This window comes from Melanerpes formicivorus, unplaced genomic scaffold (genome assembly GCF_026170545.1).
Source record: "Melanerpes formicivorus ecotype bairdi unplaced genomic scaffold, bMelFor1.0.p_v2 SCAF_29, whole genome shotgun sequence".
In the NCBI taxonomy this organism is placed as follows: Eukaryota; Metazoa; Chordata; class Aves; order Piciformes; family Picidae; genus Melanerpes; species Melanerpes formicivorus.
Window position 1 is genome coordinate 5482124 of NW_027142381.1, and position 22533 is coordinate 5504656.

The 22533-nt window shown below is 52.4% G+C and overlaps 2 protein-coding genes across 2 annotated transcripts; both read left to right on the plus strand.

Moving 5' to 3' along the window:
* The first annotated feature begins 1175 nt into the window (after positions 1-1175).
* On the plus strand, positions 1176-10069 carry LOC137449298 (argininosuccinate lyase). The gene is made up of 17 exons (XM_068154665.1): positions 1176-1257; positions 1360-1420; positions 3645-3839; positions 4190-4273; positions 4604-4660; positions 4906-5003; positions 5631-5708; positions 6008-6085; positions 6510-6562; positions 6992-7054; positions 7259-7373; positions 7991-8075; positions 8249-8308; positions 8563-8646; positions 8904-8984; positions 9231-9337; positions 9835-10069. Exons 2-17 carry the CDS (start codon positions 1409-1411, stop codon positions 9983-9985), a joined length of 1401 nt encoding a protein of 466 aa, XP_068010766.1. The 5' UTR covers positions 1176-1257; positions 1360-1408; the 3' UTR covers positions 9986-10069.
* Positions 10070-10580: 511 nt separating this feature from the next.
* GUSB (glucuronidase beta) lies at positions 10581-22314 on the plus strand. Its single transcript, XM_068154664.1, has 12 exons — positions 10581-10808; positions 12484-12669; positions 13116-13297; positions 13814-13956; positions 14458-14645; positions 15563-15715; positions 16469-16647; positions 17036-17182; positions 18208-18292; positions 19821-19997; positions 20746-20881; positions 22092-22314. The coding sequence occupies exons 1-12, from the start codon at positions 10581-10583 to the stop codon at positions 22247-22249; spliced, it is 1962 nt and encodes a 653-aa protein (XP_068010765.1). The 3' UTR covers positions 22250-22314.
* The last annotated feature ends 219 nt before the right edge of the window (positions 22315-22533 follow it).

The window sequence follows — 22533 nt, forward strand, 5'->3', positions numbered from 1 at the left end:
TCTTTCAGTCCCATGGCTCTCTAGTGAAGAATCTGAGCTCATAACATTTTTTTTCTGCCAGCACAAGAGAGCTGTGAGAGGAAATGCTCTGCTTGATGCACCAGGGATGAATTTGAGAGAGCAACATCCAACCATATCCATCCAGACTGGGTTCCCCTTTGCCAGGGGCAACACAAACCAGCTTCATTGTGATTCCACTCATGTTACAGAGAGGTACACACACAGACAAGGGGAAAGCACCACAAAGAGGCCTGGAACTCATGGAACAGAGACTGGAGCTTTCACTGGTGTCTTGCAAGTGTTTACACACAGGTAGAAACCAAAGCTGTTGCATAGCACACGTGTATAGGGTCAATGACTTGAAAATACAACTAGCAAAGTAGACACAGGGGCAGCTCTGTAAGGTGAGAGAGAGAGATCCCACCTTCCATTTTCTAGCCCTGTGGGTCACAACTGCTCTCTGAGGGAGACCAGCCCCTGATGGGTTGTGCATGTTCCCCAGAGCCAGGCTTGAGCCCCCACCACAAACACCACGAGGTAAAGCCTCTCCCTCTCCCTGATCCATCTTGGATGTAAACCCAGGGCTTCCTACTCTTCCAAATCCTCAGCAACCTCCTGTCAAAGCCCAGAATAAGGACAAAGATATCCATAAAGGATGAACTTGTCAGACATAGAACTAAAACTGAGGGACTTCTGAAGAGGAAGGAAACCCAGCTGCAGACAGTCCTTGTTCATGCAGGCTGGGTAGCCAGTCCCTGCCTGACGCTGGCCATGCCGCTCTGCCTCTATCCTTCCTGCTCCAGAAAGCAGCACGGCCAGCACAATCCCACTGCGTCCTCAACTTCAGCTCAGAAAGAGGATGAATACTGGGACAGAGAAGAACGCAGGAAACACAGCTGGACCAGGTGCCTTCCTACCTGAATTATCCTACGGTCCTGTGACAACAGGGCTGGCTATGGGACAGAAACCCCCGAAAGGGGACAGGAAAACTGGGACGCAATTCCTGAACTCCCTTGAAGGCGCCTGGCATCGCCCAGAGGCGAAATCTCGCCGCCGTAGCACAACCCCGCGGCGCTGCGGCTGGTACGAGGCAGCGGGGCCCGGAGCGGGGCCAGCCCCGGGGACACCCCGCCCCGACGGGGCGGGACGAGCAGCCAGCCCCGCTCCGAGGCGTGTAAAAGCGGGGCGGCGGGGCCGGGGAGCAGCCAGCGGGGCACAGACCGATCCCAGCCGGGGCTGTGCTGTGCTGCGGAGCCGGTGAGCGGGGCCGCGACCCCCGCGGCGACCGAGCGGGCAGCGGGGCCCCCGGGCTGAGCCGGGGCAGGGAGCGGGGCAGAGCCTCACCTCGCTGTTCCACAGGTTGCACCGGTTGCCGGGATCGCTGAGCGCAGGAAGAAAACCGTCGGCCATGGCAGCCGAGGTGAGGGTGGACTTTGCTTCTCCGGGGGGTGGTCTCGGGGTGCTCTGGCAGGCGCCAGCTCAGCCGAGTTAAACTCTCATTTCCCGGCCGGGCGATCTGCCACTGCCTCGGGGTCTTACCTGGGAGGGACAGTAAGAGTGCAGTCCATTCCTGATGACTTGCATTTAACAGCAGGTGCTTTCCAGCAGCCTGTGTAAACGCTTCTCTGCACAAAAGCTGCGTTTTCAGTTCCTGTGCCTGGTAGATGAGACGTGACTCGTTGTCTTGGCGAGTCAGGCTTTCTGCCTTCCAAATGGCTACTGCAACCCTGCCTGCCTCTGCTCTGGGTCACTGAAGTGTTCCATCAGCTGCCAGACTGCCCTAGCCACCTCTCCAGCCGGGGTCCTGAGGCCAGCTAAAGCCAATCTTTCAGTTTTGATTTCCTGGTTGCAAATGTGAGTGTTGCAATGTTGCTGCTGAGCCAATTCTTGCTTTGATGAGACTGAAGTTATACCTCAATAGACCTGCTCCCCTCAAGCACTTAGCCTCTGCTGCTGGCCTTTAATTTAGCATCCCCTGTGCCATGCTCATGTGGGCACCAGATGCGTGCTGAGGACCTCTAGCAACTTTTCAGTCCCAGTTCCCACTTGTGCCTTCCCTCATCTTCCTGACAGAGCTGCCTTAAAGACACCAAGAAGCACATGCCTGCACCCCTGCCTCTGCAGGCTCTCTCCTGCTGCCCTCAGGCAGGGGTCTGTTGTCTCAGCAGGGACTGGCACAGACGTGGAGACAGTCGCTAGGAGGAGGTTTGTAAGGTTACTCAACAGCACTTTGGCTGGCTGATAAAGCCCAGGCTGCAGATTAGCTTGCAGCTCTCCTGCCAGGTTCTTGCTGTCCATGGTAGTTAGAGCACGCAGCAGGAGAAGGGACTTGGGATGACAGAATGCACTGGTTGGAAGGGACCTCTAGAGGTCATCTAGTCCAACCCCCCTGCAGTCAGCAGGGACATCCCCAGCTAGATCAAGTTGCTCAGAACCCTGTCAAGCCTGAGCTTGAATGTCTCCAAGAATGGGACCTCCACCACCTCCCTGGGCATCCTGTTCCAGTGTTCCACCACCTTCATGGCAAAGGACTTGACATGGGTGACAAAGTGGCCACTCTTCCATGGCAACTGTATGTAGGCTTTTCCCTTGTTGTGCCTGCTAGCATTGGAGAGTTGCTTTCCGGATCTTGGATAAGTTGCAAGATCTCTGCCCAGGTGAAGCTCCTGTTCATTCCCCTGCAAGTTTGCCAGAGTCAGGGCTTCAGGCAGTGTCCTCCTGGGCGAGCAAAAAGCTTCTCAACAAGTGAGAGGCACAGCTCTTAGCTAGTGAATCCATTCAGATGCTGAATCAGTGATGGAAAAAAGCCCTCTCTCAATACACACAGCCCTGCTGCGATGCAGAGCTGGAACTGTGTGCCTGCCTTTGCTCTCCCTGGGCAGTACTTATGTGGGTGACACATTCAAGTGCTTGAATTTACCATAGGAATCTTGCTTTGGGTGGAAAGCCAACTTTTCTTTCTCTGATTCTATCCATTTTAAAACCTTTTTTTTGTTGATTTCTTTTTTGCCCCCTGAACATTTCTGATGCTGAAAGTATCCAGGACCTCCCTTTCTGTACCCTGCACCCTAACTGGTTTTATCCTAATCATGCCCAAGCTTGGAAGCACATCATGGGCTTTGGAGAGGCTTCAAATGGTAGCTTCAGACATTCTGTCCTGTGGCTTGTGCTGGCCCACAGCTCTTTGTCAGTCAAAGAAACATCCCTCTGTTAGCTCAACAACCCCAAAAGGACTTGGAGCATGCTGGCTTTCACTGACATTTCCTACTGACTGCTTTGCTTTTTCTCCCCTCTAAAAGGCTGTCAAAGGGTGGTTGACCTGCAGCTGCCTCTTGCACCTTATGTTCTGGTCTTAATTTCAAGGACTCCTTGCAGAGCCCTGCAGAGGTGAAGTATCCTGGAGTATTCCTGAGCCAGAGCTCACAGCTCAGGGGCTAAATTCTGGTGACAGTGACATGGTCTCCAACTCTTCAAGTACTTGCCAAAGCTCCTGAGGTTCAGGAGCCACCTGCTCAGTGCTTCCACACTGTAATGACACAGCTGAGCCTCTATATTGCATAAACAGATCACTGGGTGTTGGATGGTGCACAGGCCCTAAACTGAAGTTATTAGGCCTATTTAATTTGCTTCTTCCTCTCTCTCAGGGGAACAAACTTTGGGGAGGAAGATTCAGTGGAAGCACAGATCCAGTCATGGAGATCCTCAATGCTTCCATTAGCTATGATCAGAGACTGTCTGAAGTTGATATCCAGGGGAGCATGGCTTATGCCAAAGCCTTGGAGAAGGCTGGGATCCTATCTAAGGCTGAGCTGGAGAAGATCCTGAGTGGCCTGGAAAAGGTATTTATTTCCTTCAACTGAATGGTTGCTCAAGTGACAACATCTGTAGTAGTATCCCTGAGTTGCTGTCCTAAAAACCATCTCTAAGTGTCCTCATGACCTATTCCTTAGAGCTAGGCAGCTGCTCAAGTGCTTTCTGAAAGAGTCTGCTGGCCTAAAGCACAGACATGGATTGCCAGGTTGAACTGCAGAGCCATCATGGGTGGAGAGATGGATGCCACCAAGTGCAGCAGATAGTCTCAAGATAGAGCAAGCAGCCAGCCTGGGGACACTTTGCTGGGGACACTGACAGCCCCACCTGCAGCAGGGTGACAGTGGGGGCTGACTGGTGTCTCTGCTGATGGTTGCAGATCTCTGAGGAATGGTCTAAAGGAGTCTTTGTGGTGACCCAAACCGATGAGGACATCCACACTGCCAACGAACGCAGACTAAAGGTTTGGGTCCTCTCTAACCCCTTGCTCCCTTTCCTCTGTAGCCAGAGCTGCCTGGCATCACCTGCCTGGGCCTCTCTCCCGCTGGGAAAGTCCTCTGGACCTTGTGGCACTGAAGCCCCAGGGGCACACTCAAGTGTCTCCAAGACCCCCTTGGTGGAAGAGGCACTGTACAAGCACTGAACCCAAACTTGCCCTTCCCCACAAGAGACCCCATGGCTACTCCCAGGTTCCCAGAGCTGAGCCCCTTCTGGGCAGGGAGGAGGTCTGCTCATGTGGAGGCTCCTGCCTAGAGTCCAGAGGCACTGATAGGAACCCTCCTCTTGTCCTCAGGAGCTGATTGGAGATGTAGCTGGGAAGCTGCACACTGGGAGAAGCAGGAATGACCAGGTATGTACAGAGCTGCTTGGCACTCCTCCCACCCCTCACCTCAGCAGACCTCAGACCACAATAGCCTTTGGCTCTCCTCCTGGGGAGCAAGACCTAGTGACACCATCACACCAAGATGACCACATGGTGAGAGGAGCTGCACCTCCCCATCACACAGCACAAGGAGGGTTTCCTTTGCAGCACAAGTGGCCACTCACTGAGTCTGATGCATTCTGCTGTGACTGACTGTGGCCAATCTCACACAGGTTGTGACTGACTTGAAGCTGTTCCTGAAGAATTCCCTCTCTATCATCTCCACTCACCTCCTGCAGCTCATTAAGACCCTGGTGGAACGTGCTGCCATGTGAGTCCTTCTCCACATCCATGGCCTTGGCCCTGCTGGGGCAGGAGGCTTGGAGGCTTGCTCTTTGACTGACACCATCAGGGCAGCAGCAGGGTCTCCTGTGGAGGAAGTTACAGCCAGGCAGTGTGTGGCAGCACAGGCAAAGGCAGCAGCCCCTCCTCCCCCACAGTTCCTGTCACAGAGACCTTCCTCTTCCCCCACTGCATCCTAGCACAGGACCTGAGGGTGGAGGTGCACACAAGGAGCCTTCCAAAGCCATCTGAAGGAGGAGGGAACTTGAGCATGTTTCAAGTGGCTGTGCATGGGAAAAGCTCAGCTGTGGTATCTCTCTCTACCTCTCCTCCTCACACTCCACACTCCAAACCATCTGGGGACTGGGCAATCTTTGCCTGCTACAGAGGGTTTGGTGCACCTGCCCATTTTCCAGGGAGGCCTTGGGCAGCCACAGCCCCCTGGAAGATCAGGAGAGCTAAACCCAGTGTGCTTAGGTTGAAAAGGGACAGGGAGAGGAAGAGAGAGGCCAGCTGCAGGCTGAAGCAGTTCCCTTCACCACCTTGCTAGGAAACCCTGGAGGGTACCTGCCCCTGCCTTGCACCCCCATAGCTCTTTCTCTCCTTTCCCATGCAGAGAAATTGATGTTATCTTGCCTGGCTACACCCACCTGCAGAAAGCTCAGCCCATCAGATGGAGCCAGTTCTTGCTCAGGTAACCAACCACCTTTCACCCTTGGCTGGAGGAAGCCTTCTCCACCCTTGGGGCCCTGCTCACTGGAGCCTGGAAGTGCATCATTCTCTGAGGGGGGCCTTTGTGGGTGGTGACAAACCAGAGCCACCCTTGGAATCTGGAACAGGGACTCCTTGTGTGGAGTGTCCAAGCCAGGAGCCAAGCAGTGAGTGGTCTGTGGAGCTGACTCCCTGTACACTCCATCCTTTGGGCACTCCTCCCTCTTGAGCTGTGTGACATTTCCTGGCTTCAGGTGCTCCCTGTCCCCTGTCCTCTCCTAGCCATGCCGTTGCTCTGACCCGGGACTCCGAGCGGCTGGGGGAAGTGAAGAGGAGGATCAATGTCTTGCCTTTGGGAAGGTAAAGTTGGATTTCTCTGTACTCCTTGGGCCTTGTTTTGCTCTGTGAAATGGCTGGAGCAGATTTTTGCATCCCCTGAACCGCTTGGATTTGTGTACCATACACTGCAGAGCTGCAAGAGTGCAAGCCTTGCATCTCTCATCAATGAGGAAACTGTTCCAAAGGGAAGACTCTCACCACAGGGACACTCCTCTTCTCCCTTCTTGAACTTAACAACTCCAAAGCCTTCATGAAGCAAGCCTTATCTAGAAGAGAACTTCTGGTTTATTCCAGAGCTCAGGGTTTGCTGAGCCTCACAGTGTGACACCAACATGAATGGGGGAGGAGAAGTGTCCAGGGAGGTGTCTCACCGCCTGCTGGAGCTCAGGTTTGCTCGGAGGGTGCAGGATTTTGTGCATGACTTCTGTTCCTTTCTCCCTGGCAGTGGTGCTCTGGCTGGCAACCCCCTGGAGATCGACAGGGAGCTGCTGCGCTGTGGTAAATGTCTGCCTGTGACTGAGGGGCAGAGCTCTGGGAGCCTCTGGGAGGGAGGGAAGCATTTGCCACTTCGTCCTGGTGTTAGTTTGGATGTGTTGCAAAAACTTACATGGGGTGGGAGGGGAAAAAACCCCAAACAATCAAACAAAGAGAAGTATGATCTGCTGCTCAGTGTCAGGGGTGGGAGGTAGCTCCTGAGGACTCCTTCAGCCAGAAGATTTTGTACTGGAGTGAGACAGCAGGTGCTTGAATGTAGGGAGCATGAACAGAACCAGCATGCTGCACACTGGCTGCCAGGGGTTAAAGGAGTTCCCACTCAGCTTGTTTGTTTTCCTGGAACGACTCAAGTGCTCATAGTGGGGCACCCTGCTGCATTTAAGCTCCAGACAAGCCAAGCCTGACCTCCTCTGTCCATCACCTTCCTTACAGAGCTGGACTTTGCTTCCATCAGCTTGAACAGCATGGATGCTGTTAGTGAGAGAGACTTTGTGGGTAAGTAGAACTCAAACACTTTTTCCAAGCCCTGTAACAGGCAGGCACCTGAGACCTTTAGAGGTGACCTCCTTTAATAAGTGCACTGAAATCCCTCACTAGGAAGCAATTATACAGGAATTCTGCTTGCTCATATTTAAATCTGGCCAAAGCTCTTTTGTCAGGCAAAAAGAAGCACCTTTTTCACTTCCTAATTTCCTGCAGTGGAATTTCTCTCTGTGGCCACCCTGCTGATGATCCACCTGAGCAAGATGGCTGAGGATCTCATCATCTACAGCACCAGCGAGTTTGGATTTGTAACCCTATCTGATGCTTATAGGTAGGACTCTGGGCACAGAGCCCTTCCTCAGCCATCCCCTCCTGAGAGAGTGAGGCAGTGGTTGGGGTCTCCCTGCTGCATGAGGCCAACACAGCATTAAAAGAGCCTGGCAGAAAGCAGCCTTAGGGTGTCTGCTCCTCAGTAACAATCACTGGTTTCTGGTTCCAGCAACTCAACCAAGCCTGCATTCACAGACACTCCTCCCCAGCAAGTGCTGGCAGAGGGAACTTCCTCCTCTGCTGGGAATGCTGCCAAAGCCCTTCCTGGACTAGCCAGGACTGCAGTCCTAACAGATTTCCTCTCAGAGTGGCACAGGCACAACCTTCTCTCTCTGAGGTCACAGCAACACTTAGCCTGGCTACTGATGCCACCTCTGGAGAGATTTAGGGGGAAGCCTTCTTGCATGGCAGCTCCAGACAGGACTGCAAAACCAAAGACTTTGCTATGGGAAACATGAGAAACAGCACATGCAGTTCCCTGCTTCCCTGTGCCCTGGGAAGGTGTCTGGGGAAGGGGAACCTCTGTGTTGCTTTCAGAGGGATGGGCCAGTAGGTTGTACAACCTGAACCTGTAGGGACTGGGGTCCTGCTCTCCTCACACTCCACACCTTTCTTCAGCACTGGCAGCAGCCTGATGCCTCAGAAGAAGAACCCTGACAGCCTGGAACTGATCCGCAGCAAGGCAGGACGAGTGTTTGGACGGGTGAGCCTGCCAAGGACAGGAGTGGGCTGGGGAAATGGCTCATGCAGGGCTGAAGGATGTTCCTCCTTCTTCCCCCCCTGTAAAGACATGTGTTCACTCCAGGCTCTGAACCTGTGCTGGGGCAATGTCCTTCTCTTCCTGGAACTAACTGCCTTACCTTTTTGTCTCTGCAGCTGGCTTCTATTCTCATGGTTCTCAAAGGACTGCCAAGCACCTACAACAAGGATCTGCAGGTAAGAGAGATGTAAGAGAGATGTAAAAGAGGTGTAAAAGAGATGGTAGTTTTCACAGCAGCCCTCTGAGCAGACACAATGATTTGCTCTTGAGCAGCCTGGCCACTGCACTGGCTACTTGCCACTGCTCTGTATACTGCAGGTGACACCCAGCCATAGCAGGAGCCCCAGGCTGGCACAGCTGCTCTGGCTGTTGGGCTTTTGGGCTGAAGCAGGTTGACTTAATAGGAATTTCCATTCCTCTTCTTACACAGGAGGATAAAGAAGCTGTCTTTGATGTTGTGGACACTCTGACTGCTGTGCTCCAGGTTGCCACTGGAGTGATTTCTACCCTCCAGGTGAGGTTTCAGTCTCTCTCTGATGAACAAGGTTGGAGTGGCTGTTCTGTGAGTAACACAGGTAAAAGATCTTTAGACTGGTCCTAAGATGTAACTCTCCCAGACAGCTCATTGTGGGCCCCACTGTCAGCTGCTGCAAGGGTCAGAGGGTCCTGTTAGAGGCAGGGCGCTGCAGTTAGGTCCCTTCACTGTGACCACCACCATGTCCCTAAGGAGGCCCTGCTGATAATGCCTTGCTCTGACCCTCCTTTCTGCAGATCAACAAGCAGAACATGGAGAAGGCACTGAGCCCTGAGATGCTTGCTACTGACCTGGCTCTCTACTTGGTTCGTAAAGGAGTAAGTACCACAGGGAGACTGGGAGCTGTGGTTTCTTTGGATGCAGAGTGCTGCTCAGTGAGGGCCTGAGATGAGGCCTTCTCTTCTGTCCCCAGGTGATGATCAGTCTGGGTCAGCAAACCTGGATTCACATGACACTCCCCTAAGTGAACACAAGCCAGCCAAACAAGGGAGCACATCCATTTCTCCTCTGACAAACACCCCAGTTGCCTGGTCACTGACTGGGGCCTCTGCTTCTCACTGCAGATGCCATTCAGACAAGCCCACGTGGCCTCTGGCAAGGCCGTCCACCTCGCCGAGACTAAAGGCATCCCCATCAGTGCTCTCAGCCTGGATGACCTGAAGAGCATCAGGTTTGTATCACTATTTGCCATGGCTCCCCTCACAGCTGGTATCAATCTCCCTCTGTATACACCTCCTTGTGGTGCCCTTCCCCAGAATCCCTGGGGTGGACGGCATCCTACAATCCTCCTGGCCTGAGTCCCAATTCTTCTGCTGCTGGGCCTGAAAACTCTGCAGGAGGACATCAGCACCATTCAGTTCCAGGGGGCATGTGCAGCAGCTGATGGGAGGGACTGCAAGAAAGTCATGCCCTGACCTGCAGCCACCAGCCTTCTGAGGAGTTTGCTTCTGCACTTCCTCCTTCTCCCCTTGGGGCTGACTCTGATCTGTCACAAGAGGCTGCACTCAGGCACTAGAAGTGCAGAAGCAGAGCTGCAGGAGGTCTTTCCCCTTGACAGGAGAAGGCTCCACCTCCATTCCCTCCGCATCTCTGCAGGCAGTGAGCATGGAAAGCCAGGCAGCAGCTCCCAGCTCTCTCCACTGACCTCTCTTCTCTCTGCCTCCCCAGCCCCCTGATCGGCAGCGACGTCTCGCAGGTCTTCAACGTTGTCAACAGCGTGGAGCAGTGCACAGCCCTGGGTGGGACTGCCAAGAGCAGTGTGTCCACCCAGATTGAGCAGCTGAGGGAGGTTCTGAAGAGGCTGAAGGAGCAGGCTTAGAGTGTGGGGAGAGATCCCGTGCATGCAGCATTGTGCCTATCACACTAATCTGGAGTTAATAAACACTGGGGTGTCTGTTGTTCACTGAAGTTCCTGTCCCGTGTTCTTCCTCAGCCCGTGTGAAGTTTGGGGATATACTTAGGGGTCTGATGGCTTTACCATCTTCTGCTACCCCCGGGGTACTTTTCCCTGTCCTCTTTGCTTCCTTAGGCTCTTCTGAGGGATGCGCTGTGAACAGGCGATGTTACCGTGCTTCCCGGATGGTTTTCTAATGCAGGCATCATCGTCCTGCCTGTCTCTAAGGTGCCCTCTGCTCATCAGTCCCGATAGCATCCTGCCCTCCCGCTTCAAGGAGTGACTCTGAAAATAAACAAAAGGAAGCAAATAAATGAATACATCCAGCGGCCCTGGCCCCCGCCCAGCCCCTGCGCGGTTTTGAACAGCAGGCTGCTGCTGGCTTTGCTTGGAGGCTCTTGCGAAAGGGCAGACGTGCTGCTCAGGCTCCTCTCCAGCCCCGGCACAGCGGGGCGGGCCCTGTCCCGCCGCCCGTCCCCCGCCGGTACCTGCCCACAGCCGGGGCCTGCCCACAGCCAAGATGGCGGCGCGGGCGTCAGGCGGCGGCATGGCGGGACCCGGCTGCCTCCTGCTGCTGCTGCTGGCGCTGGGGCGGGCGGCGGCCCCGCCGGGCGGCATGCTGTACCCCCGGGACACCCCGTCTCGGGAGCGGAAGGAGCTCGGCGGCCTCTGGAGCTTCCGCGCCGACTTCTCGCCGGGCAGAGACGCCGGCTTCGTGCAGCGCTGGTACCGGCAGCCGCTCCGGGAGGTACCGAGGGGCCGAGAGCTGGGATGCGGGCGGGGGATGCCCGCGGGGGATGCCCCTACCCCGGGGCAAGGCGAGGCGGCAGAGGGGTGCTGCCCACCCGGGAAGGGCTCCAGCTGCGAGCCAGTCTTCCTTCCTCTCCAGGCAGTACCGTTTCGCCCCGTCCTTCCCCCCCGGGCTGGCGGAGCCGGCTGCTCTTTGCCCCCCGTCTCGCGTTCGGTGGCTGTCGCCATGCAGAGGGCTGTCTGCGGAGGGTTTTGTTCCGAATTAGCAGCCAAGGAAGCGACATCTCCAGTTATCCCGCTGCTCCGATTGTCCCGCTCCTCCCGTTATCCCAGCTCCGAAGGCAGGAAGCCGGTGAATTAACTCCAACCACCATCAGCTGTCCCTGCGCTGCAAACCCCAGCCTAGCCTTGCACAACGTGCACCTGTGTCAGCAGCACACAGCAAACAAAAGCCTGGGATAGGCACTTTGGAATTATTTGTTGGTGTTTTAGTTGGAATTACTTATTCCAAAGTAGCCAAGTAGGGCTACACAAGTTATAGTGTAACTGACAACCATTCTGAAATCGACACCATTGCCTTAAAGAAAGAAGTTATGTGTTCTGTGCATAACATTTACATGTCCTGCACTTCTGTTTGAGCCCTTTGGCCAGATTTGTGTCAGTTGTGGAAGGAGATGAGCTGAAGGACACAACTGTCTTAGAAGAGAAGAGACTGCCAGAAGAAAGGAATCTTGGACTCCTTGCAAAGGGAGGCTTAGACATCAGAGAATCTCCTTGAAGGGGACACACAGCTATGGCCACCTCAGTCAAGGGTTATCCTGTATCAGATACTAGAAAATCCCAGGATTTTCTGATGTCTCCTAAGGGTGCTGAGTTTCTCTGCACTGCTGGTACAGTTCAGTGCTGACTCAGCTGCACACATGATGCTCACCCCAGTGAGACCAAATCTCCATGGAAAGACTTCCTTAGGAAAGGGGAAGCTGCTGCAGCACTCGTTTGTGCAACATCACGAGCACAGCAGGTGCTAAAAATGAGCAACTTTGTTTTGCAACAGCATCCACTTACCATTATGACACTATCTGCCTAAAGTGCTTACATTAGAAGTGAGTTGACTCTGTGGCAATCCTACAGCCTCTGTGTTGATTTCAGGGAGTCAGAAATGCTGGTCTCATCCCAGACAGTTGCCACAGACCTCCCCTGGGAGATCTGGCCTGAAATATCAACGACTCTTGCCACCTTTCTGCTGCAGCTCTCAGCCTGGCAAGCAGCACCCTGCTCCAGTTCACTGACACCACACCACCAGCATCACTCACCAAACAGCTAGAGCCATGCAGGAGAAACTGCCCTTTGTGGGAAGTCCCAGGCTGAAACAACAACAGTTTTGCAATACCAGAGCCATTAATAAAACCAGGAGGAGGAAAGCATAGGAGCAGCTTCATGCTGTAGGAACAGGCAGGTTCCTGGGCCTGATATTAAGTAGCACTTAGATAGGACCTGTGACAAACCACACCACTTTCTAAACAGGGTTTCCCAAGTCCTTCCCCTTGGCAAAGACTTTGCAAGGCTCTCAGTGGAAGGGGACACCTCCAGCAGCACAGGTTGGACAGCCAGGACACTGAAACATCTTTTATGTTAATTATCTGTTCCTTCCCTCTCTGTACAATTCCTGCCAGACTGGTCCTGTGATCGACATGCCTGTGCCTGCCAGCTTCAATGATATCACTCAAGACCCCAGCCTGGAGAACTACATTGGCTGGGTTTGGTACGAGAAGGAGGTGCTGCTGCCTCTGCGCTGGCTGCAGGACGACCACACCAGAGTGGTGCTCCGCTTCGGCAGTGCCCATTACTACTCCATCGTGGTACGTTGCATGGGAACTTGGCTGTGTGTTTCCAACACCGTGCTGCACTGCCCTCTGACTTCTTCAGCAGACACACCTCTGTCCAGATGTACAATCAGTTTGTTGTTTTCTTAACTCTTGCCTGTTTTCTGCCAGCCAAGAATGCAGCTGTGCTTCCCAGATGTTCCCTCTCTGATTCTCCAGTATCAGAGCTACTAACTAAAACATGTCCCTGCTACAGGATCTAGTGGGAACAGTATCTCTGAGTGACACTTGACCCAGACCTTGCTCCCCACAAAGGAAGGGCTGCTAGATTGATCTCTCGAGGAATAAGAGCTCAGAACAAGGTCCAGTGTTACTGGGAAGCCCACATGCCTCTTGCTGGGCTGCTTTGCTTCTCCCTGCTGCGCTCACCACAAAAGCCTGATAATCCTGCTTCTTGGGCTCATGGGTGTCTTCTCTTGCAGTGGGTCAATGGAGTGCAAGTTGTGGAGCATGAAGGGGGCCACCTCCCTTTCGAAGCAGACATAAGCAGCATTGTCCAGGGCAGCCCAGGGATCCCCTGCCGCATCACTGTCGCTCTCAACAACACTCTGACACCCCACACTCTGCCTCCAGGCTCAATTCAATACATGAGTGACAAAGCCAGGTGAGTTGCTGCAGTGCTGTACTGCTGAGCTTGTCCCAGGGGTGAGGGAGTGGGAATTAATTCGGCTGCTGGTTCGTAAGACCCTCCAAGCAATTTACAAAAGCCTTGGATTGTATCTGTGCTGAGATTGATCAGCTGAGCAGGAAGGAGGTTAAGCTTTGGTGGTTGTGAGGATTCTGCGCTGAGTTACTGCACCTGTTTTGTACACAGGGGACCGAGATTAAGGGGTTTGCTAAACTGAATGAATGGCAGGTTTGAGAAGCTTGAATTCATCTGGAAACTGCACATCCCAGCTATCCTGAAGGACCAAACCTATTCAGTGGGTTAGGTGTTTGTTAACTGGCAGTTCCCTTCAGGGTAGCAGCAGCAGCAGCACTGCTGAAAGCTAGATCCATCCTGTTTTACCAGCTAGCATCTCTTATTGCATGCCTTTTCCATTGCTAGCATCCATATGCTGCCTTCAGTTCCTGTGTGATGAACCATAATGCAGCCATTTCTCCTGTCTTGCTCACTCAGGTATCCCAAGAACTATTTTGTACAGAACATCAGGTTTGATTTCTTTAATTATGCTGGAATCCATCGCCCGGTTGTGCTTTACACCACTCCTTCTGTCTACATAGATGATATTACTGTGACAACTACTTCATCAGAGAGTGTTGGTAGGTCCAGAACAATTACAGCAGCTACCTCAGGCTCCAAATGGAGATGACAAGGGCAGCAGAGAAAACAGCCTGTGAAAGTCTGATTGAATTTGTTTCGTAGTTGGTGGTCTCTTGAACCTGAGCTGCTTCCTTGCGCAGCTCATCAGCTGCAAGGATAAGGCAGAGAGCTCAGAAGCAGTAAGGAAAAAGAATTACTTGCAAGAGATCTGTTCAAGGGTGATCAGGTGATCCCCAAAGTAGAGTTTCTCAGCAGGGGCACTCTTCCTGCCACTTGAAGCAGGGTTCTCTCTAAGTAGCAGAGTTGTGCGATACACAGATCTTGCTGGAACTTTCTGGACCTCAAGACCAATAGGCCACGCTTCATACCTTCAACTCCTGCCACTTTGTTGTTCTCCCTCATCTTTTAATGCTGCTTTATGTGAAAACTCCCCAAGATTTAATGCCTGTATTGTGCCTTTCATGGCACTCTCTGATTGCCTTTTGTTTCCTTCGAACCAGCGCTGGTGCAGTATGAGGTGTCAGTTGTTGGCAGCAGTTTCTACTCCTTGTCCCTGAGTTTACGTGACCAAGAGGGGAAAGTGGTTGCTACAAGTGATGAGCCAGCAGGAGAGCTGAAAGTCCTGAACCCAAATCTTTGGTGGCCTTATCTGATGCACGAGAGCCCTGGATACCTCTACTCCTTGGAGGTAACAGTGACATTTCTTCCTTCCTGTGTGTTTTCCCTCTGACTGTCTAATAGAGTTAAGGAGCCGCCACATGGCCCTTCTTCTGCACTCCTCTTCTCCCACAGATCCTGGTGATGTGACCAGAGTGCCACTGCTAATTACACAGTGATCAAATTGAACTTTGCCAGCTTCCTGGATGCTGAACTGAAAGATCTGTTAGTGACAAGAGGGACATGCCCTGAGTGTATGCATGCTTGCCCTTCATGTTTAGGGCCCAAGCTACCCACTGCAAAAGGACTGTTTGAGGCAATAAAAGGGGGGAGATAGCATGAAAGCTGAGAGTAGAGTCTCTGAGGAGCAGGCTGTTAACCTCTTCCACATGCTCTGCCATGCAATGAGCTTTCTTCCTACTCTGTAAGACAAGAGTTCAGCTTCAACAGCACAAGGCTGGAAGAGTTAAAGATGAGTAGTGACATGGAGATGTAGAAATTAGGGCAGATGAGCTGCTTTGAGTTTCCAGGGGCTCAGCTTTGTATTTCTTATGAGGAGATGACCTTTCAATCACTGTCTGGTATCGAGGTGCAGGGCAGAAGAGGTGAACACTACCTTGCCTGGGGATATAACATGTCCTGAATAAGTAAGAGGGGGGAAAAAAAGGAAGCTTTTGGGGTGAACAAGCCTCAGCAGGGTCATCCAGGCTTCATTCTTCATCCTTCAACTTCCCCAGCTGGGATCTCCATTTTCTGTTTAGTCAGACGTTGCTCCCTCCCTGGGGAGGGACCACCAGAAGCAGCCAAAGCAGCAGTGAGAAGCAGGCACGGTGAGGCAGGGCTGGGCAGCAGATGGGTGGTCAGGATGAGCTTTACAGACAGGAGGGAGAGAGGACAGAACAGATCATCCTTGCGAAGGTCACTTGCATCTTCCCTTTGGCACCGCAGGTGAAACTGCAGGCGCAGGCGGCCGGGGCGCTGCTGGAGGATGTGTACACGCTGCCGGTCGGCATCCGCACCGTGCACGTCACCAGCACGCGGTTCCTCATCAACGGCAAGCCCTTCTACTTCCATGGTGTCAACAAGCACGAAGATGCAGATGTAAGTGTGGCAGCCCTGGCAGGGGCACCTAATGCCAGCTCTCACTGTGCTGCAGCACCTGCTCTTGCCTCCCCTCGCCACTCCAAGTGGCCCTTTCCTCGCACCCTTCTCTAAGGCTGGGAGCTGCCAGGTGGGCTGGGCTGTACCGCCATTAAGGGAACACATTGCAAGGCCTGCCATAGCTGTAACATCCCTCTCGGGGCTCATGGTATGTTGGCAGAGGAGCTAACCCATCCTCGGCCGTGGTTTCTAGTGAGAAATAGCGGCTCTCAGGTTCCCCGCGCCGGGAAATGCTCGGAACAGCGGCAGGGAGGTCGGAGCCGTGGAGGCGCAGCCCGGCCACATGGCGGCGCCACAGCCCCGCCAGAGGCTCCAGCCCCGCCCGCCCTCTTACCTCGGAGATTGAGGGCGCCGCTCCCTCGCGGTGCTGCTGGCCTTGGGCTCTCCTCTGAGGGAGGTCCCCGCCGCATCGGGGTCTTTCTCCATCTGTTCTCCCCTGTCCGCCTCATGGGGAGCACCTGTGAAAGGGAGGGAGAGGGCGGCCCGGGCAGGGCACTTCACCTCCGAACAGCAGCCAGCAGCAGCGCCGGCAGCTGATGACCCCCGCGGGCAGGGTGTGCGTGTGGCAGTGCCCCGCAGAAAGGCGAACAGTGCGGGGAAGAGATGGTGCATGGAAACAGCCTGGGACTGAGCGGGGGAGCGATGCCCATCTAACGGGCGTGACGGGCTGCGATTTCTTTGTCCCCCTCCCAGATCCGTGGCAAAGGGCTGGACTGGCCTCTGATTGCAAAGGACTTCAACCTGTTGCGCTGGCTGGGAGCAAACTCCTTCCGCACCAGCCACTACCCCTACGCCGAGGAGATCATGGACCTGTGCGATGCCTATGGCATTGTGGTGATAGATGAGAGCCCAGCAGTGGGGATCAAACTGCCGTAAGCTCTAAAGACCCTCCCCCATGTTTCCGTGTTCTTCTCTGAGCTGCCTCCTAAGCATCCCCCTCCCAGCCCTCGGTGCCGATGGCCTGATAATGGCAGTACTTTGCTCTGTTTAGAAATCAACCCTTGCACCACATGTGCCTAGTGAGGTTAGGCAACCAGAGGGTGTTTTGCCACATGGCCATCATGTCATTTGGTCTGGCTCGATCCATCAGCCCAAAGCACAGTCCTGAACTGTGCAGCAGGCTTTGGGCAGAAGCCATCTTCAGTGTCAAGGCTCAGCTGTGCTCACACACCTCAGAGTCTTGAGTTTTCACAAGGAAAGGCAAAGGAGGTGGGGTTTACACCCTTGCCTCACCAGGTCTTGCTTCTTTTTGTCTTTAAGTGAGAGCTTTGGGAACAAGTCCTTGCAGCATCACCTGGCTGTGATGGAGGAGCTGATCCGCAGGGATAAGAACAGGCCATCGGTTGTGATGTGGTCAGTAGCCAACGAGCCGGCATCGCAGCTGCCCCCAGCAGCTTTTTACTTCAAGTAAGTGTGTCTGCTGTACACAGAGCTGAGGCTTCAGTCTGGGCAGATCTCCTTCCTTTGGGATGGCACAGAGAAGGGAACCCTGAAACAGTATCCCCAGATGCAGTCTCAACCTGTTGTACCCAAACCAGCGAAGTTCTGCAAAACTGCAAGGAGTCCACTTGGTCTGAGCACCTCCTCTTCACCTACAGGTCATGCAAAAGCAGACCTGGTGGGAACAGCACATTCCTTGTCACCAGCAGAAGATGAGTGCTACATTCTTTGAGAGTTGCAGCAAAGCTGTGAAATAATTGGCCTTTAATTCTGCACCGAGGTTCCTCAGTTAGTGCTATTTGCCCTGCAGGGTATTGTGACATCCCTCCCCAAAGCCACTGCTTCGAGTCCCTGCAGTCCTCTTGGTTTTATTTTTGAAGAGATTTCAGCTTTGGATAGTCAGGAGTGGTCTCTGTAAAGTCCCTAGTAGCTATAGGTGCATTAAGTGGTAACAGAATGAGCCAACCACCCTCCTACAACGTTGAGGAAGCAGCAGAGCTTGACCCTCCCATTCTGTGTCTCATCTCCCTTTGTCAGGGTTTCCTCTCTTGAGCCAGTCTTTGAGGGCTCTGCCTGCTGTTTAGGGCCTTGTGCTTTTGCATGACCATATCCCAAGAGCTGTTCAGGAACTTCTCATCACCCTTCATACATTTTTGTCTTCAAACCCAGTCCCTTGTCCAGCTTACAAGCTGCTGTCAGCAGCAGCCAACATAACATGCCTGTGTTTGGTGGAATTCCATCCTGCTCTTTGTTTCAGGTGGGACAGCAGGCACCTTTGCCATGATCCTCCTGCAGAAGTGGCTGGAATTGCAGGCACCTGATAGCAGCCAATCCCCAAGTATCCTGCAGCATTTAATTTGAAACACTCTGCTACATCCAAACCAGCTCCAGTGTCTGGGGAGGGGGAGATAGGGAAGGACAGAGAGCTTGGGGAAACAGGGCTGTGCTTCTCCGTGCTGTTGCTGAACTCTTGCTTTACTGTTTGCAAACAGGACAGTGATAGCTCACACTAAAGCCCTGGATCCCTCCAGACCTGTAACCTATGTGACAGATGCCAATTACGCCCTCGATCTCGGTGTAAGTCTCATTCATAGATTTCCTTTCAATTCATACAGTAAATGTCCTCCTGTCATTTGGTTTAGAGTCCTTTCCACCCCCCCCCCCCCCTTGAAGCTAACTGGAGCTAGAGAGGCAGAAGCAAACTTCAGTTTTGTCTCTAGTACAAAGCACTTTATCCTGGAGTAGTCCAGCTGAAACAAATATTTGTAAGAGAGGAGTTTTGTCTTGAGTGCAGCAGGCAGGAACAGACCCCTGGATTCCATTAACACTGCCAGGCTTTGCTCTTGGATTGATTGTGTGTACTAATGCTCAGGATTTTCACTTGCAATTAAACCAAAGCTTAAACCTCTTTAAAATGCTAACAACCCTGGAGGAAGTCTAAAGGAAGGAAGCTTTGCTTTAATTCCTGCTTCAAACTGCTCGAGATTTGCTTTGGCAGATGTCTGCGAAGGCTGAATAACCTAAAAGCTCTTCCAGTTTCATAATGACACTCCTGGAGCTGTATAAGCAGCCAACAGGCATCCTCCTTGGCTGGCTGTGCCTTGCACTGGCCATGGCATGAACTAAAAATCTCAAGCAGGTTTGTTTCCAGGGTAGTTCAATGTTACTTTCATTCTGCTTGCTGCTGCTGCTGCACAGTAAACACCTCTGGCAGGGGAGGCTGGAGGTACATGATGCTGCCACATCCCCTCACTACAGATGCCACTTGGTGTTTCCTTCAAGCTGTCCTGCAATGAGCAGGGATAGCCTTCTGTAAATGAAAACTCTGTTCTCCTCTCCACCCCAGGAGCAAAACGAAAACCCCACAGTTTGTGGCCTTAGATTGGAATGAGCCCTGCAGGGATCAGCCCTGGGCTGGTGGTTTCCTGAGGCAGGCAGTCTGTGACATCCCCTCCCCCCCCCAAGTGTGTCCTGACTGGCTTGAGAGGAGACACAGCAAAGCAAAACCCAGGAACAAGACTCACACACTGTGATGTGACATTAGAATGATTTTCTTTTTATTACAAAACATGTTAAGAGAACATTGAACAAGTTACAGACAACATCACTTAATATCTTGAGTGGGCTTTGGGCCCTTGTATCATACTGTCCAGGTGGTAGAAATGGCATAGAACTTGCAGAATGCATAAGTATTGCACCATTGATGCACAAATCTAGTTGCTAGTCAAAATATTTGACCACTAACTTGATCATCACCTTCCAATACTGCCAAAGTACATCCAAATGCACCAGCAAGCCAGAGGCATCTTGGAAACTCAAAACCTTCTAGCAAACCTGAGGATGAAGTGGGTGAATCTTGCCTAACTTTGATCTTGGCCTAACTCTTTGCTGTGACTCCCTCACTCTGTAAGAATGCTAAAGGAATATTCCTATTGGCTTCCTAAGTGTATCCCTTTATTTCCTGGTAAGAGTAGTGCTGGGGGAGGGAAGACTTTGTCCTACATGCACCCAAACTGAACTGGATCAAATGAACCAAAAGGAGGATTGAGCTTGGTGAGTGGAGGTTGTGAGGTCTGTGACAAAACTCTCACCTTGTTTTCTGCAGGCTCCTTACGTGGATGTCATCTGTGTCAATAGCTACTTCTCCTGGTATCATGACTCAGGCCATCTGGAAGTCATTCCACTACAACTCACAGCACAGTTTGAGAACTGGTATAAAGCCTACCAAAAACCCATCATCCAGAGTGAATACGGAGCAGATTCAGTGCCTGGGCTTCACAGTGTGAGTGTTAGAGATGCCCCAGGTGGAAAGCAAGCTCAGCAGAGGGTCAGCAAAACTACATGAGGAGCTGGGTCCCACTGAGCCTGGCTGTTCAGTTTTGAGATGCAGTAGCCTGTGTCTGAAATGCTCCAGGCCTGTCATCCTGCTCCACACCAAAATCCAGGAGCTCTGCCACTGACTAGCAAAGGTTAGACTCTACCTGAAGAGAAGTTTTTAGCTTTGACTAAAAGCACCAAACTCTGAGATCTGCACTTTGGCATTTATGGACAATGCTGAGTGGGAAGATACAGCTCTGGAGAGTGGACATCCATGATTGTCTAGGATCATGGAATGGTCTGAGTTGGAAGGGACCATGAAGATCATCTATTTCCAATCCCCTGCCAGGGGCAGAGACACCTTCCACTAGTCCACGTTGCTCCCCATCCATCCTGGCCTTGAATGCTTCCAGAGCATGTTGTCCTGCACGGCAGCAGGTGGCACTCCTGTAGCTCCCATGACAAAGCAGCAGTGCCAAGCAAAGCCAGAGTCCCCAGGTACACCTGGCATGATGTCTGTACTTCGTGTTTCCCCCTGCCATTGCAGGAGTTCCAATTGTCACCCAACAGCCACTGTCAGTGACAATGGTCAGACCAAGCCATTGTAAACTTGGCTTCAGGAAGCAGGTCCCCAGTAAATAGGAAGTTCACACATGGAGCCTCTGCTGCCATTGTCACCTTCACTCAAGGCCACCTCTTTTTCCTGGCTGTAGGATCCACCTCAGATGTTCACTGAGGAGTATCAGAAAGCCCTGCTAGGAGAGTACCACTCTGTCTTTGACAAGAAGAGGAAAGACTACGTGATTGGGGAGCTCATATGGAATTTTGCTGATTTCATGACCAGCCAAGGTAAGCTCACACTCTGCACAGCTCTCCATCCTGCCTGCAAGTTTCAAGTGGTTTATGACACACAGAATACTGGGCTGTAGGGCAGGACAAAAGGGCCTTCTGCTTACCAAGACAGAACACAGCTGGCTTTGGTGACAAAGTCCAGCATGACCAGAGCCAAGAGGGAAGGTCCTGCCTGTACTTAATGCATCCTCTCTAGCTCAAGCTTCTAGATGTACCCCCTGCAATGATGCTACCCAGGACACAAAACAGTGTGCTGGGGCAGAATGCCAGGGAAGCTTGTGAGCAGACCCAGATTACTTCATCTCTTGGCCCTCCTCAGTTGAGAGCTTCAGTCAGTGCCTCACTTGCTTTGCATTTCATCTACAACTGCCATTAGTGACAGAGCACCTTAAAGTTCTGTTAACTTGGTAGAGGTTTGAACAACAGAGGACCAGATGCCACACTGGTGGACAATGGCCTGTCATGACACTCCAGCCACTGTTAATTACTAAGTGCATTCACAGAGCATGGGGTATTAAATCTACAGTGCTGACAGCCACAGAAATTAAACTGTTACAACTCAGGAGACCCAGTAAGGAACCAGCTAGTCATATGCCACCAGCAGAGAGTCAGGGTGGTGAACAGTCAATTTCAGACAGAGAAACACCACTAAGAATAATCTGTAGAGCACCAATACAGGGAGCAGAAAGCTAAGTCATCATAGAGAGCATCAGTTCCACATAGGAGGATGGAGAAAATGTGGACAAGTTGACATACACATAAGCAGCTCCAGTCTCTCTACAATGGTGTAATCATCTTTCCCACCAACCAAAAGAGGCAAAAAGGATTTGGACACCACCGACGGACAGGACAGCCACATGGTTAGTCATCAACATTCTCACCATCACATTTCAAGCTGGAGAAAATGGCAAGAGAGGCCTCTCTGCTGTAAATACAGCACTGAGCAAGTTAATGGGCACACCTGACTTAGCTGTCAGGGACTTCCCAGCTGTAAATGCAGCTAATTGCAGCTGTGCTGCTCAGTTAATCTTGCCAAGACAATGCAAAGGACCTCTGCCAAGTTCCCTGTTGTACCTGACTATGTGTCAAAGACAGTGCATAGGTCTCCTCCACCTAAGCTGCTTGAGCACATGCATCCTAGCAGTTCACAGTGGGGCATATAAAAGCTTTTCACAGCTCCTTGCTTTATTTTCTGACTTCTCTCCAGGGACCACACGTGTTTTGGGGAACAAGAAAGGCATCTTCACCCGGCAGCGCCAGCCCAAAGCCGCTGCCTTTGTTCTCAGAGAGAGGTACTGGAAGATTGCAAACGAATCGAGCTGTCTGCCCCCTGTCATCACATCACATGCCCTCTTCCTGAAATGAGCTCAGAAGTTCCAGTGGCTGGGTACTGTGCTGAACTGGTCCATTAAAGGTTTCTCTGAGTGATATCTGTGCCTGACTCAAATCTTGCAAGCCTAATGTGATTTATAGTTCACCTGAAGTGGCTTCTGTGACACGAAGCAGATCAGAAACTCTCATTAGAGCCACATCTGCAGGCTTCCTGCTTCCAGGTAGTAAAATGAATATTCAGAGTTCCAAAGAGATGGAAGTTAAGAGACCCTGACTGAGGTATCTGTTCATGGCAAAAAAAACAAACCCCAAACCCA